This window comes from Syzygium oleosum, unplaced genomic scaffold (assembly GCF_021117445.2).
Source record: "Syzygium oleosum isolate NSW1041296 unplaced genomic scaffold, Sole_v2.1 Sole_v2.60, whole genome shotgun sequence".
In the NCBI taxonomy this organism is placed as follows: Eukaryota; Viridiplantae; Streptophyta; class Magnoliopsida; order Myrtales; family Myrtaceae; genus Syzygium; species Syzygium oleosum.
Window position 1 is genome coordinate 574739 of NW_026607544.1, and position 14811 is coordinate 589549.

At 39.5% G+C, this 14811-nt stretch overlaps 2 protein-coding genes across 2 annotated transcripts in view; one reads left to right on the plus strand and one right to left on the minus strand.

Moving 5' to 3' along the window:
- LOC130137084 (disease resistance protein L6-like) overlaps positions 1-14811 on the minus strand; it is a 55322-nt gene that overhangs the window by 33180 nt on the left and 7331 nt on the right. The gene's annotated exons all lie outside the window — the stretch shown is intronic.
- LOC130137079 (geranylgeranyl transferase type-2 subunit beta 1-like) lies at positions 12647-14736 on the plus strand. Its single transcript, XM_056307811.1, has 6 exons — positions 12647-12704; positions 12909-12998; positions 13248-13379; positions 14214-14220; positions 14429-14488; positions 14589-14736. Exons 1-6 carry the CDS (start codon positions 12647-12649, stop codon positions 14734-14736), a joined length of 495 nt encoding a protein of 164 aa, XP_056163786.1.

Consider the following 14811-nt stretch of genomic DNA (forward strand, 5'->3'; position numbering starts at 1 on the left):
TAACCAAGGATGATTTGAATAAAGTTGCTTCTTCTTATGTGCTTGAGTCTTCTAATATTTGGCATGATAGACTAGGACACGTTAACTATAAGTCGATAAAGAAATTAATGAATATGGGACTGTTGCCGAAGTTTGACTGTCCAAGTGAGAAATGCCAAGTGTGTGTGGAATCTAAATTTTCTAAGCTTCCTTTCCATTCCGTAGATAATAGAGTTACAGAACCTTTAGATTTAATACACACAGATATATGCGATATGAAATCAATACCGTCAAGAGGTGGTAATAAGTATTTTATCACATTTATAGATGACTATTCAAGGTATTGTTATGTTTATTTGCTTAGTAGCAAAGATGTGGCTGTTAATGCTTTTAGAACATATAAATCTGAAGTTGAAACTCAGTTAAATAAGAAAATTAAAATGATAAGAAGTGATAGAGGAGGTGAATATGAATTTTCTTTTGAGGAAATTTGTACTGAATTTGGTATCGTTCACCAAATAACTGCTCCTTATACACCACAATCAAATGGTGTGGCGGAAAGGAAAAATCGATCCCTAAAGGAAACAATGAATGCATTGTTGAACAGTTCTGGTTTACCGCAGAATTTGTGGGGGGAAGCTGTCTTAACAGCAAATTTTATTTTAAATAGAGTACCCCACAAAAGGACACAACAAACTCCCTATGAGAAATGGAAAGGTAGAATGCCTAACTTGAATTATCTCAAAGTGTGGGGGTGTTTGGCTAAGGTTGCGGTTCCTAAGCCTAAAAAGGTTAAGATAGGACCAAAGACTGTTGACTGTGTTTTTATCGAATATGCTCAGAATAACAATGTATATCGTTTTCTTGTTCACAAGTCAGAGATCCCAGATATACATGTTAATACGATCATTAAATCAAGGGACGCTTCGTTCTTTGAAAATATATTTCCGTATAACATCGTATATTAGCCAATTGATAATAATAAGAGGCCTCGAGATACTATATCTAGAAGTGATCCAATGGAGGATGAACCTAGACGTAGTAAAAGACAAACGACTTTCACGTCTTTTGGACCTGATTTCTTAACGTATCTGTTAGAGAATGAGCCTCGGACATTCAAAGAAGTTGTGACATCGCCAGAAGCTCCGTTCTAGAAAGAAGCTATCAATAGTGAAGTTGAATCCATCTTGTCAAACCATACATGGGAATTGGCTGACCTTCCTCTTAGTAATAAACCACTACAATGTAAGTGGATTTTCAAGAGAAAAATGAAAGCGGATGGTACTATTGATAAATATAAGGCTAGGCTTATAGTAAAAGGATACAAGCAACGAGAAGGTCTTGATTATTTCGATACTTATTCACCTGTTACTAGAATTACATCTATAAGGATGTTAATTGCCATAGCAGCGGTGTATAAGCTTGAAATCCATCAAATGGATGTGAAAACAGCTTTCTTAAACGGGGATTTGGAAGAAGAAATATATTTGGAACAACCCGAAGGGTTCATTGTTCCAGGACAAGAGAAGAAAGCATGTCGGCTTATCAAGTCACTCTATGGATTGAAACAAGCACCAAAACAATGGCATGCTAAATTCGACCAAGTCATGTTGTCGAATGGTTTTAAGATTAATGAGTGTGATAAATGTGTATATGTTAAGAACACTCATAATGGTTTTACCATTTTGTGTTTATATGTAGACGACATGCTTATAATGGGCAGCGATAGTGAGGTTGTTAAGGCGACCAAACGCATGCTCATAAGTAAATTTGATATGAAAGATATGGGGGTTACATATGTTATTTTAGGAGTTAAAATCCATAAGACATCTGGAGGATTAGCTCTATCACAGTCCCATTATATTGAGACGATTCTTGGAAAGTGCAAGAATCTAGATATTGTACCAGTAAAGACTCCGATAGATGTTAATTTACATCTTTCAAAGAATACTGGTGAAAACAAAGCTCAAAATGAGTATGCTAGTATACTAGGCAGTCTAATGTATGTCATGAACTGTACTAGGCCGGACATAGCTTGTGCTGTGAGCAAGCTAAGTCGATTTACAGTTAGTCCAAATGAAAATCATTGGAAAGCTATGAAACGTTTATTGGGCTACTTAAAGCATACTCAAGATTATGCTTTGCATTACACAGAATATCCAGCGGTACTTGAAGGATACTGTGGTGCAAATTGGATAACCAGCACTAAAGACACAAAATCGACAAGGGGATATGTATTCACACTTGGTGGGGCGACAGTGTCTTGGAAATCATCCAAACAAACTTGTATTGCTAGATCCACTATGGAATCAAAATTTGTTGCTTTGGATAAAGCCGGTGAAGAAGCAGAGTGGCTTCGAAATTTCTTGGAAGATATTCCTAATTGGCCTAAACCAGTGCCCGCTATTTGTATACATTGTGACAGTCAAGCGGCAATAGGAAGGGCAAGGAATGTCATGTATAACAGTAAGTCTCGACACATACGTCGAAGACATGACACAGTAAGACAACTTCTTTCTAGTGGAATTATCACCATTGACTATGTGAAGTCAAAAGATAATATTGTGGATCCATTGACAAAAGGCCTAACTAGAGAGATGGTTGCGAAAACATCAAGGAGAATGGGTTTAAGGCCTATAAACAAGTCATCATAGCGGAAACCCTACCTAGTTGACTGGAGATCCCAAGATCTAGGTTCAAAGGGACAACTAAGTTATGAAGACAGTGTAGAGTACTGTCAAATTTTTTACTCATTCCCGGATGAAGACAATACTAATATGTGAAGGTTAAGCAAAAGCTTTTAATGATTCTGAATTAAGTATGTGATGTACTATATGTTCAGAAATCACCTATGTGAGTGTGAAGTGAGGGCCGCTTTTGTGAGAATTGAAAAAGGCAGAATTCTCTAAAACACTCATGAGACCAGGCGGTGTTCATGGCCAAAACGAACACAACGGTGAGAACCAACTTTGTTTGAGAGATAATTGTGTGATTTCTATTGTCTTGACTTACACCGAAGGTTGACAGTTCAAAGACATCAAGTCTACTGATTGACCGAGTAAGTCCGATAGGTCTCACTAGGGAAAGTTCAAAGTCTCAGACTATTTATCCCAATGCAACGTTCTCTCATGGAATAATCGCACTTTGCATCTCATGCATACACGAAGAGTCATGATATCCGAACTTTTCATTCATGTGGGGGATTGTTGGGATTTTGGCATCCAAATCCCATAGAATTGAATGAAAAGTGTGTGGATGAAAGTGTCCCACATAGGATAGAAGAGGTGATGGGAGATGGATTATTTTGAGGAGCCTCTCAAATGGGTTTGGGCCCCAAGGGGTACCCCACTTTTGTGGAAAGGAGAGGACCTACGTCAAGCTAGGTCGGTCCCCACGCGCGCGCGCGCCGCTGCCGTCCGGCCGGCTCGGTTTGGTTCCGAGTCCATTCTCTATCGGTTTTTTATTTTTTTCCGAACAGACACGTTTTGTTAGAAATTAACTAATTATTTATTTTTTTGGACAAACAAACGTGTCTATTCGTGAGGTTCGGTTCGCCCGAACGAAAACCACTTCGGTTCGAGTGAGCCTTCGCGACTGTTCACGAACCGAACCGGTTCGAGTGAACCTTCGCTACTATTCACGAACCGAACGGGAACCGCAACCGAGTCTTCATTACTCGCAACTCTTCATTTTCGCCATTTATATATAATCAAACAGTTTAGTTCGGAAAAGTGACACCTCATGGCATTTATTTTTTCCGCACTCTACACATTTTTCACTTCATCATTGTCATTTTGTGCGATTGTTCTGCGAAGGAGTCCTCTGAATACGTACTACTTCGGAGGAACGAGATCCGTTCTATCCTGGGAGATGTTTGTCCAATATCCTCGGGTACTGATTGAGGGACCAAATTCGTCTTAAGGACACGAAGTTACTTCATTGGGCTCGGATCAACATTCTGTTTATTTATTTGTATTGCTTTCAGGTTAGTTTTCCTGACGTTTGATTTCAATTTCTGGTATACGAACTTAGCCGACAACAATGAGTGCAACCATCAGAGCCTCATGTAGCACCAAATTCGTCCAGCTGAGCGGCAGTGAAGATGAAAATGTGCACGAGAGTGGAAAGTGGCACTGAAGAAGGACTTGAAGGTCACAGACATGGAACTTGAAGCTCGCGAAGAAGACTTGAAGCTCGCGGACGACAGAACATGGGAAATCATGCATACTTGATGTGGAGTGACCAACTCGATTAAATTTGATTATTTTTTCAAAAAACTTTTCTCCTTTTCTCTTTCCTTGTTTTCTTCTTCTTCTCTGTTCATCTATTCTCACCATCATTGGTCACTCTGCAATGCTGGCCATCACTATACCAGAGAGCATTTTGTCATCCCTGGTGTGGTCCCATCGTGCCTCACCTCCGTCACTCCCAATGTCAAACCCTTCCGTCCAGCCATCGCTATCGACATCGATCCATCAAGCCTCATCAAGCGCGCGCGCCCCCCCCCCCCTCTCTCTCTCTCTCTCTCTGTGCACGCGACCCTCTCTCTCTCTCTCTGCACGCGACCCTCCATTGATGAAGGTGCTCGAGCTCAAATTTGGGTCACACAACATGGCCTCATATCCGAACAGCTAATTTACGATGTCCACATAGGTGTCCTGGTCGACATATTAATTGGCTAGTTAATGGTGTTAACTGCAATATCAACAATTTCCGTTATTTATTGAGTCAAATTAAAAAGTATAAGGACCAAAATTGAAACGCAAAAGTTTCTCGGACAAAATTGAATACTAAGGAAAAATTCAGGAACCACCCATGCTATTACCCAAAAACAAAAGAAGAAAATACGAATGATCAAGATCGTTGATTAGGTACATAAGTGAGAGAGGTAAATTAACAGAGAAATGACCTTCGTGGGCACCATATTTGCAGAGAAATGGCCCTGAATAATATATGTTTTACCTCTAACATTAGCTCATCCAATGCAACTGAGTGATGTCAAGATGCTATTCTTTTAATTCGTTGATATTTCCCTCATGAGAACGGGTGGAAACGTTTTCTTCAATTACAAAAAAACCAATCTTCGATTTTCACCCCAAATACTAATTTCACATCCGCAAATTCCGAAATCTATCCACACTTTGCAACAAGGGGTTTCAAAAGATCTACACTTTGCACAATCTAATTTCCATAGTTTGTTAGACTCAAAGATGTAGAATTTAGACATTTTTTTGACATCAAGGCGGAAAATGCATGCTCGAAATCATAGAAGATGCGGAATAAATTATAATAAAAGTTGAGAATGATTTTTGCTATGTCCCCTGCGTAACGGAAAATGTAGTCGAGCCAAGTAGGAAGAACGGACAAAGTGTTAACCATTCCATTATATTCTCTTCTCTTATAGTCCTTTTAAATAAGAGAATAACGGAAAAGAGATATGCAATATCTTTTACCCAATGGTTTTCATTTTGTTAGTAGTTGATCATCACGTTTGTCAACTTTCACGAAAGCAGTGCTTATTCATAATGTTCTGTTCGAGTCCAACCATGTCTTTAATTAATCCTTTGCCTAAACTTTTGAATTATTGACATGACTAGACCTGTTAGTGATATTAGGAAATTTACTTGATTTTGCATATCTCTGAGGATCATGCATATATCTCCTTTGATACTGTATATCCTTGACTGATTGTATTTGATATTGTGTTTATCTTATTATCTTAGATAGTCTTCTAATAAAACCTATAAATAGGCTATCCATGTACACTTTTTTATATATTGAAATATATAGAAAATTCTCCAATCCACTTTTCTGCATTAATTATTTTCAATTAGACCAATGATTGTGGTCTCCACTAGTAAAATGATGTGAATGTCCGTGAGATATAATGCATCTCTTAAGCATCCAGAGAAATGTTTCATGGTGATGCTAAAGTTTAGACAACAAATGCCAAAAACTTCCCACTTTTCTTTGGTGAGCTATCATTTATTATGAAATAAAGCTATTGGAAATCTCTATTTTATTGGTTTGTGCAATGTTATCCTTGATTTTTTTTTTTTTTTTGCAATCAAATTCTTGAACTAAGGTTTGTGCGTTCACATTACACCTTTGTTAAATGCTTATGTGACTGTTGAGTGGCTATTAAATGGCATGCTGGCTCCGGCTGCCACATGGCTCCTACGTGCTTATTTAATTCTGGAAAAAACTAAAAATGAACAAAAGTTAAATTTATTTCGTAAAGGAAAATTTGAAGAAAAATAATGAAAGACATCAAGTTCAATTCGGACCACTAAATACCTTAAGCGACGACACTACTGCTCCCACTTTCACAGATTAATCTACTCTTCTTCTACTCGACATTCTAGGGCTTATTCCCTCTGATCAACATCATCCTCACCGTCTATGCTCAAGAAGGAGCTACATGTGAGCGTATCTTGTTGTAATTATAAATAAAAGGAAAAGTATTAAATAAGAACCTAAAGTAGACCTCTTTTCTTAAACGAGAGTGCAGAGTGAAACTTATTTTAAATAATGGCCTAAAGTGACAAATTTAATTTCAAATACGAGTTTCAAATAAGGGCCTCAATTAGAATGTGCATCTCACATGTTACTTTCCAAGCCACAATCAAGGGCATTTTCGTCAAGGGGCATTTTTTTCTTTATTTTTTTTCTCTTTTCTCTGTCATATTCTCTTTTTCTTCTTCCATCCGCAAATGCCCTGTCCAAGCGAGCTCGAAGGCTCAACTTCTGACGCTATTGGAACCAAACAGCAGCCGCGAGAGCTTCGGTGGTGTCAGCGGCCTTCGGCGCATGGCGGTGAGGTTTCGGCAACTTTAGTGGCGAGGTAGCGACTGTATTTAGTGCGAACTAGCTCAAACCGTGCCCTATACGGCGATTTTCTAGTGTCGTCTCGACGACCACAAAATCTGGCTGTTATGAGTATCTTGTATGTGTTACTAGATTGATTATGTGATTTGTATTTGGGGCGATTGGGTGTTTTTTCACTTAACTTGTGTGATTTTCGGATGAAGGGAGTTCTCTGTATTAGTGCGATTCAAAAAGTCATCGGGATGAAATCATCCACCATCTTACAAGAGGGATATCGTGATGAAATCTCCCACCATCTTCTTCAGTCAGACTAGAGGCCCTTCTGTCGAAATCTTTTCTTTGTCTCACGGCCAAAAGGACATCAGAGGATGGACTAGAATGATTCTCATTTCCAAGTCACCATTACTTGATATAAATGAAATGGAATTCATCGGACACTGATCTCCGTCCCTTTGAAAAGCTATGCAAACTTCTAGTAAAAAAATATGGGAAATGTTCAAATAAAAACCTAAAGTGACGTCTTTTTTTCTCAAAAGAGAGCCCAATATGAAATCAATTTTGTTTCAAACAAGGATCTCAGCTTCACGTGCCCCTCACGTGTCACTTTCCAAACCAAGGTTAAGGGTAGTTTCGTCAAGGCCATTTTTATTTAAATCTTTTCCTCTCCTCTTTTTTTTCCGCGAATTCCGCTGGAGGTAGACTCGTCGAGATTCAAATCCCTCAGATTTGGAGAAATGGTTAATAAAACACCCAAGAAGATAGAAATTGCATATCCTTATTTTGAATCTTTTCAATGTCTGCCAGAGAAGAGAGATACTTCCCCTTCAGAGCCTTAAAACTCTGTCTGCGTCCAGAAACGGCCCCATCTGACGTCAACTTCTTTTAGCAAGCTTGAACCTGTTGGGCGACAATTTTTCTTCCCCTTTGGAGAGGCTGAAGAAATACAAGTTTCCAAGTATACCGAATGCTGGGTCGCCGGTGGCGAGGGCCACGAAATACAGCATTCCTCACCTCTCGAACTATCTCTCCATTTGGGAGGATTCCGCTCTGCACTCGGCTACCCAGGGGTTTAATGTGGGCACGATAACTGGTACACTAGAGGTGCGTCCTTTCCCTTTGAGAGCTCGGCCTGCCAAAATAAAACCAGAATTAGAAGATTGGGCTTCCCTATACCTATCATAATGTTTCAGCATTCTTAAGACCAAAGAGTCGGGCAGAGAAGGGGGGATCGCACTTCTTATGCTCTTTCCAAGTATGTCCTTCAGATGAAAAATAGTCTCAAAATTAGTATGTTCCAAATATGACTTTCGTGGAAAAGCCAAAGTCTTGGCCATTTGCCCTTTTTTTTTTTCTAGGAAAGCCTCGTGATTGAAGATAAACTAACGTATCAGTTTTTTGCTTTGACATTACTCAATTCCATCTGCAATAATGATCGAGTTAAATCGATGAGATTGGGAGAGAGGGAGCAGGTGAAGATTCCAAGCGTTGCCATCGCCCTGGATCTAGGCTAGCAACCCTTGTCGTCAAGTGCACTGCCGCCAGAAGGTCCTTGGCACACGGCGGCAAGGATCGCAACCTTGCCTATACCAAGGCTGAGCTTCCCCTCCCCCTTCTTTCTCTCTAGGTTTGTGATTTTTAAAATTTTTCTTTTTAAGCATGTCCCCGTTTACTTGTTTTCTTTCCCCATGTTAAACGTTTGATAGGAAAAGAGTGTTTGCGTGGCACTAACGTGGGCGATCAATTCAGCATTTCCATCCGAATTTTTGACAGAGGGATTAACATGAACAAAGAAACAGATAAATCAATGATATGACTGCACTAAAAGAAAATTTTAGGGATGATATTACATGAATCGAAAAAGTTCAAGAATTTACAATGGCTTTATCCCTCTAATCATTGCACAACCAGGTGAAATTTGGGTGGACTGAACATGTGACGTTCTGAATTTCGATCCATTTTCGGGATTTATGAAATGATTATCTCATCTATGCACTTTCAGTTAAATCTCACTCTGAATTGATCACTTATGAGAAGACTAACCGTTAGGGAATGGCTAATTAGGAATTAAGTACGCACGACCCAAGAACTCAACCCTGGATTGACACTTCGACCATAAGTATTGACGAGGGGATATTTTGGGTCATTATAGACCGATCCAAGGATGGTTATGGAATGATTTGCCAATATTATACAATTGGGTCGCAGGTGATTCCGTTTGGCTATTGTTTGAATTACAAACATTCCTAAACCAATTTCTAACGATTGTGTCCTTCGGAGCTAATAATTGACCCTCACAATTACATGACAACCGAGGTCACTATGGTTTGAGTAAACTTAAATGTAGCTTGATATCAAATCAACCACAGGTTGAATACGCATAACACCTAAAAGCCGTCCGTTAGTTTGAGATACACTAAAGTCGCAATTGATCAATTTTGGCTATGAATTGGAATCGGAACTTGGGTATCGAACTTTCAAGGATATCAAAACTATTATATTGGACGTTACCTCATTAAGCTCGCTTAGTTATCGGTTTGCTTGGAAATTCTTGGAAAAGTGAATTTTGGCCCGGGAATTGGAAAAGACCATTTTCACCCCTTAGTGTTCTAGGACTTCTTGATTGAGTGGAAGGGCATGTTGATTTTTGTACCCCCTAGTGATTCCGAATTTCATTGGACAGATTTGCCCTTCTTGCTTTGGTTATTTTCCTAATTGCCCTTTCTAGAAACCTTTTCAAGAATCAACCTTAACCTTCGGATCTTGACTTGGGGACCAAGAAGTGATCTCAACCCATAATTTGGATGATGTTATTCAGCCATTCTCTCTCTCCCCCATCATTTTTCAGATCAGCCATTTCTATCACTCACTCACTCTCTCACTCTCCATTTTCTTTTTGATTTGGTCAAGCCATCTCAGCCACCATCATGCCACCATCTAGCCCTCACCTCACCGTGAACCATCGCCCCTAGCCGCCGTTCAAGCCGTGTCAACCACCCTTCGCCGTTCCGCCGTCCGTCGTTCGCTAAAGTAGCTACTGCACTCCAGTGGCTGTTGCAGCTAGTTTAGTGACACTTTAGGCTTAGGATTAGTGGTAAGTAACTTCCTAAATCTTGATTAAGTTGATGGGTGACTAATTGACTAGTTTAGGGGCTGATTAGTGGTTGACTGTAGGCTAATTAGTGGCTAATTGTGGTCTGATCTAGGGTTGATTAGTGTATGGTTGATAGTGGATAATCATGTGGTTTAATGTTAATCATATGGCTTATGTGGTTGATCATGTCCTAATTGTTTGATCATGTGGTTTAGATTGGCTAATCATGTGATCATAGTTAATCATGTGGCTAATTGTGTAATTAATGTGGATCGTGTGGTTGTGATTGATGATTATGTGGTTAATTAGTTTAATCATGGCTGATTAAGCGATTAATGTGGATTGTGTGGTTGTGATTGATGATCATGTGGTTAATTAGTTTAATCATGGCTGATTAAGTGATTAATGTTTGATCGTGTGGTTGTGATTGATGATCATGTGGTTAATTAGTTTAATCATGGCTGATTAGGTGATCAATGTTTGATCATGTGGTTGTGATTGAGGATCATGTGGTTAATTAGTTTAATCATGGTTGATTAAGTGATTAATGTTTAATCGTGTGGCTGTGATGACAATCATGTGGCCGAAATAGATGATCAATGGTGGATCTTATGCTTGAACATTGATCTTGTGGCTTGATAATGGATCGTGTGGTTAATCATGGCTAATCTTGGTGTATCATGGCAATTTATGACTAGATAATGATGCTTGATATGGTTATGAGTGCGATTCATGACATGTTTGTTCGTAGGAAAATGCACGTCATAAACACTATGCATTAGCTAATTAAGAAAGATAAAGATTGGCAATGAGTGATTGTTTGCGTGCATGGCCATGACAAGTTCCGTCTAGGCGGGAGTTCTAGACGATGCCCAGCGGGAGTTCAAATGCCTTCTAGGCGGGGGTTCTAGACATTGCCGATCGCAATGGAGGCCGGATCGATGCTCCTTATTGGAATGCCATTAGGTACCCGGCTTGTCGCGGGGGGAGGGGGGTTCGATCCCCAACGTTGCCACGCCCGAAGTAGCGGGGCGATGCTCGGCTAGATCGGAAGACCGGCGGGGGTTCGGTGTGGCCCGAGGGGTCATTAATAATCTGGACAACTACGAGTGTTAATTGCATTGGGGAATGCTTTGTGTTCAAGAGTGATATTTGAGCATGTCTGGATTATTAAATGTCGATATGCATGATTATGCAATGCCATGATTTGTTTGTGTTTGGTGACCACGTGTGGTGTGGTGATACCGTTGGGTGCTTGTTAGAACATATATTATGTTTTGCAAGTTGGTTGTGCCAAGGAAAGGTTTTTGCTATTGAGTTGCTATGTTAGTAGGATTGTATAATTAGGGTGATCCGAAGGTACGTGTTATCCTAAGCGAGGCTTAGGGAGTTTACTTATTGAGATTTATTCACATTGCTGTAACTCAAACCTTTCAGACCCTCGACCATGAACATGAATGGCCCTCCGCAACATTTTGGGGTACCAATGGATTTGGAGCATATGTTGGCGGAGTTTCCGGTAGGTGAAGATAGGGATCCTGTCTTTTGGATGCCCTCTTTTGATAGAGAAGTTAAGTAGATCGATCACCCGATCCTTTTTTAGTATGTGTGTGGTTTGTAGTGAAGGCCTCTAGTAAGGCTTACTTGGTGTGCCGTTGTAAGTAACGTTATGTTTATAAAGTGGCTTGTTGTTCTGTTTCATTTGTCTCTTTACTATCCCGTTTAATTGAATGTTGAATGGAGTGTTCGAGTTGCTTCCGCATGTGTTACTCTTAGTTCGTTTGTATCGGGTCGGCGACTAGTCTTGGGAAGTCGCATACTTAACGACCAGGCGCGATGTTGCGAGCTCGTAGGGTGCGGAGCGTAACAGAACCGAAGTACAAGCCCAACTATTTGTGAAAAGACTAAAAAATGTCTTAGATACGAGCCCAACACACACTTACCTACTTCTAAACAACTAACCGGAAGCCCGAAAATTCGAACCAGCCCAACCCAGAATTCCCATGCCCGAAATGGTCGACCCGATCTTCGAGCCTTTTTTATTTTCTGTTCAGGCCGGGCCCAAAATTCAGGCTTCACATGGTGGATCTCAAATGGCCCCGACCAGTCCGAAAGTTTTGGTATGTCTATTCATATTTGTGATAAAAATTTATGAAAACCCACTTTTTTAATTTCAGAAAGGGGAAAAACATTTGATTCTTACTACTTACCTAAACTCTTGAAATAAGGAAAAATATGTTATGGAAAATATTAGTATTTATAAAAAGTAAGTAACCCAAATTAAAATTAAGTAGGTCTCCCCAAATTGCATTTAACATGGGTATTAGGTATAAAATAACACACGCAATTTGCAATAGTATTTTAAAAAAATTTAACTGGAATAATCAAAGAAAAAATGAAACGTACGATAAATCCAATTGCGTCACTTCCGTGCATAAGCATTTTAATACGCACTTTCGTGCATAATCGTCCTCGATAACTGGTAAGTGCTAGTACTTGGATTTACAAATTACCAATTTACAATTGAGATCGTTGCTCTATCATTTTATTATCGATAAGCGGACTTATTTGAATAAAAATTTTTGAAATGAAACTAGGGCTTGTTAAATTTATAGGATCATTACGATCCTTGATGAGCTCACAAAAACTTCGTAATCATATGCTTTTTGCACTTCCTTTGCTGTGTTCTTAGGTGGTATGTGTAAGATTTAATTCCATGTTGATAAAAATGCAGTCTCTTATCGAGAGATGGGGGAGCTCGCCGGTAATAAACATGTCAAGTACATATTGTCTGTTGAAAATGTAGGTATGAAATTTTTACAATTCTCATCTTGTTCTCTTGTCCACCTCCTACCGGTTACTGAAAATGACTTGGTTTATCTGGATCTGCTATTCAGCGTGTTGGAGTTCACTGATTTGAGTTTTTGGGTTATATCTTGCACTCAGAAAAAGGATGGTTTTGAGTTGGTGGTTTATGGAGCACTTGACATTGACTGGGGCATATTTTGACGATTGACCACTCTAGATCTTGTTGGAAAACTTGACACTGTGGATTCGAATGAAGTTGTTTCGTGGATCCTGCAATGCCAGCACAAGTCTGGTTTGTATTTATTTGTCTCGTCTTGGCTTCTATTTCGCGATTACCCATGAAAAACATGCAGCTAACAGGAACCTCCACCCCACATTCAATCAAATTTTTCTTATTTGACAGTATGATTAAGATTTTAACTTGGGATTAACAAATTCCATCTATTACAATGATGACCACGTCTTAGGAGTGATTAGTGTTGCTTTATTTATTTATATTCTAAAACTTCACCCTTAAGAACAAAATACGAATGTCACTTAGGGCTGCATGTGCAGGCGGATTTGGTGGGAAATATTGGACGTGATCCGCATCTGCTGTATACACTCTGTGCCGTGCAAGTTTTGGCCCTTTTTGACAAGTTAGATGTTCTTGACATCAATAAGGTGACAAATTGTATCCTTTGGAATAAAGCGCCCTAGATCTTCAAACTCTTACCATAGATGCAAGTTCATCAGTGTTATTATATGTTTTTTAGTTTTCAACATCATGAGAGTAATAAACTTACCTTCGGCTCTGTTTTGCATGTAAGAGATCGGATTATGTCATATTATGGAATTTTGTTTACACTTACTTTTTAATGTGTATATTGCTAGCCAAACATTGTTGTGCCTGAACTATGATTCAGACATCAAAGCTGTTGAAAATATGTCTCGAGTTTGAACCAGTGAACGAAACCCGATTCGAGATAAATTATAAAGAAGCTCGGTTTATTATAGGAAAGTTTGAGATTAAGCAAAGTAGATTACGATTTGGAATCTTAATCGAGAATCAAAGTTGGGCATGTTAAAGCTGCAAAGATAATATCAACTTTCCTATATTATGTTGGGCTCTTGGACTGAAATTGGAAAGTCCCACCTGGGGACAATATTCGGTCAACTTTGATTTCTTTCCTGACCAATATGTGCTGACCGAACTGGACTTCTTCCGTGGCGGTGATATTAATGATTCTAAGGGTACATTTCGGTCTTGCTTCTATATATATATATATATGCCGTGGCAGAGGATTGGAGTTCGGGGAAGCACCGTTTACTCTGAGTGCCGTGGGAGTGCTAGTGTCATCCATAGGTGCTGCGTGCTTGGCAATGGGTATAGGATTTTGTTCGTGGAATTACACCAAGAGTTCAAGTGTTTGTAGCGATTAAATCTTGTATTAAGATTTGTGTACAATTCTTTTGCGAGATTGAGAGATTATTTCGTGAGGAATTGTGGGGCTAAACACTGTGTGAGTTATTGGGTGTAATTGGGGCTTGGGAAACACTTAAAGTGTTTGAGTGACTCGAGTGTGGTTGTAATCTCCGTTGTATCGCTTGATCTATAGTGGAATTCCGTGCTGCTCTCCCCGTGGACGTAGGTCACTACGACCGAACCACGTAAATTTGGTGTCCGATTTATTTTCTTATTCTGTTAATTTTATTGTTCGATCACTTGGCTTCCGCAACAAGAGCACTGCAAAATGAAGATGAATCTTTCTCTGGTGATATGTGGGGAGAAGTCGATACTTGGTGTCTTGTCCTCGCCTTTGATCAATTACAATTTTGGTGCTTCTTGAGGATGTTACTTAAATAATTGACATCCCTTTCACCCCTTTATTTCCCTTCGAAGGTTCTCTTATTGTGCTCTATGCTGTATTGCAATACTAAAACGGTTGGATTCGACAGACGTGGAGAAGGCTGCGAGATATACAGTGAGTTGCAAAACTTTGGATGGCGGGTTTGGTAGCACTCCTGGTGCAGAGTCTCATGTCAGATAACCTTATGCTGGAGCTCTTCCGCTGGTTTCAAATATTTGATTGGTGCTTAGTAAGTCATGTATTTGCTTAAATACA

Coding starts and splice junctions, on each gene's coding strand:
- LOC130137079 (XM_056307811.1), top strand. CDS start 12,647: ATGGGGGAGCTCGCCGGTAATAAACATGTCAAGTACATATTGTCTGTT. Junction 12,705..12,908: donor ATTGTCTGTTGAAAATGTAG/GTATGAAATTTT, acceptor GCATATTTTGAC/GATTGACCACTCTAGATCTT. Junction 12,999..13,247: donor GCAATGCCAGCACAAGTCTG/GTTTGTATTTAT, acceptor AATGTCACTTAG/GGCTGCATGTGCAGGCGGAT.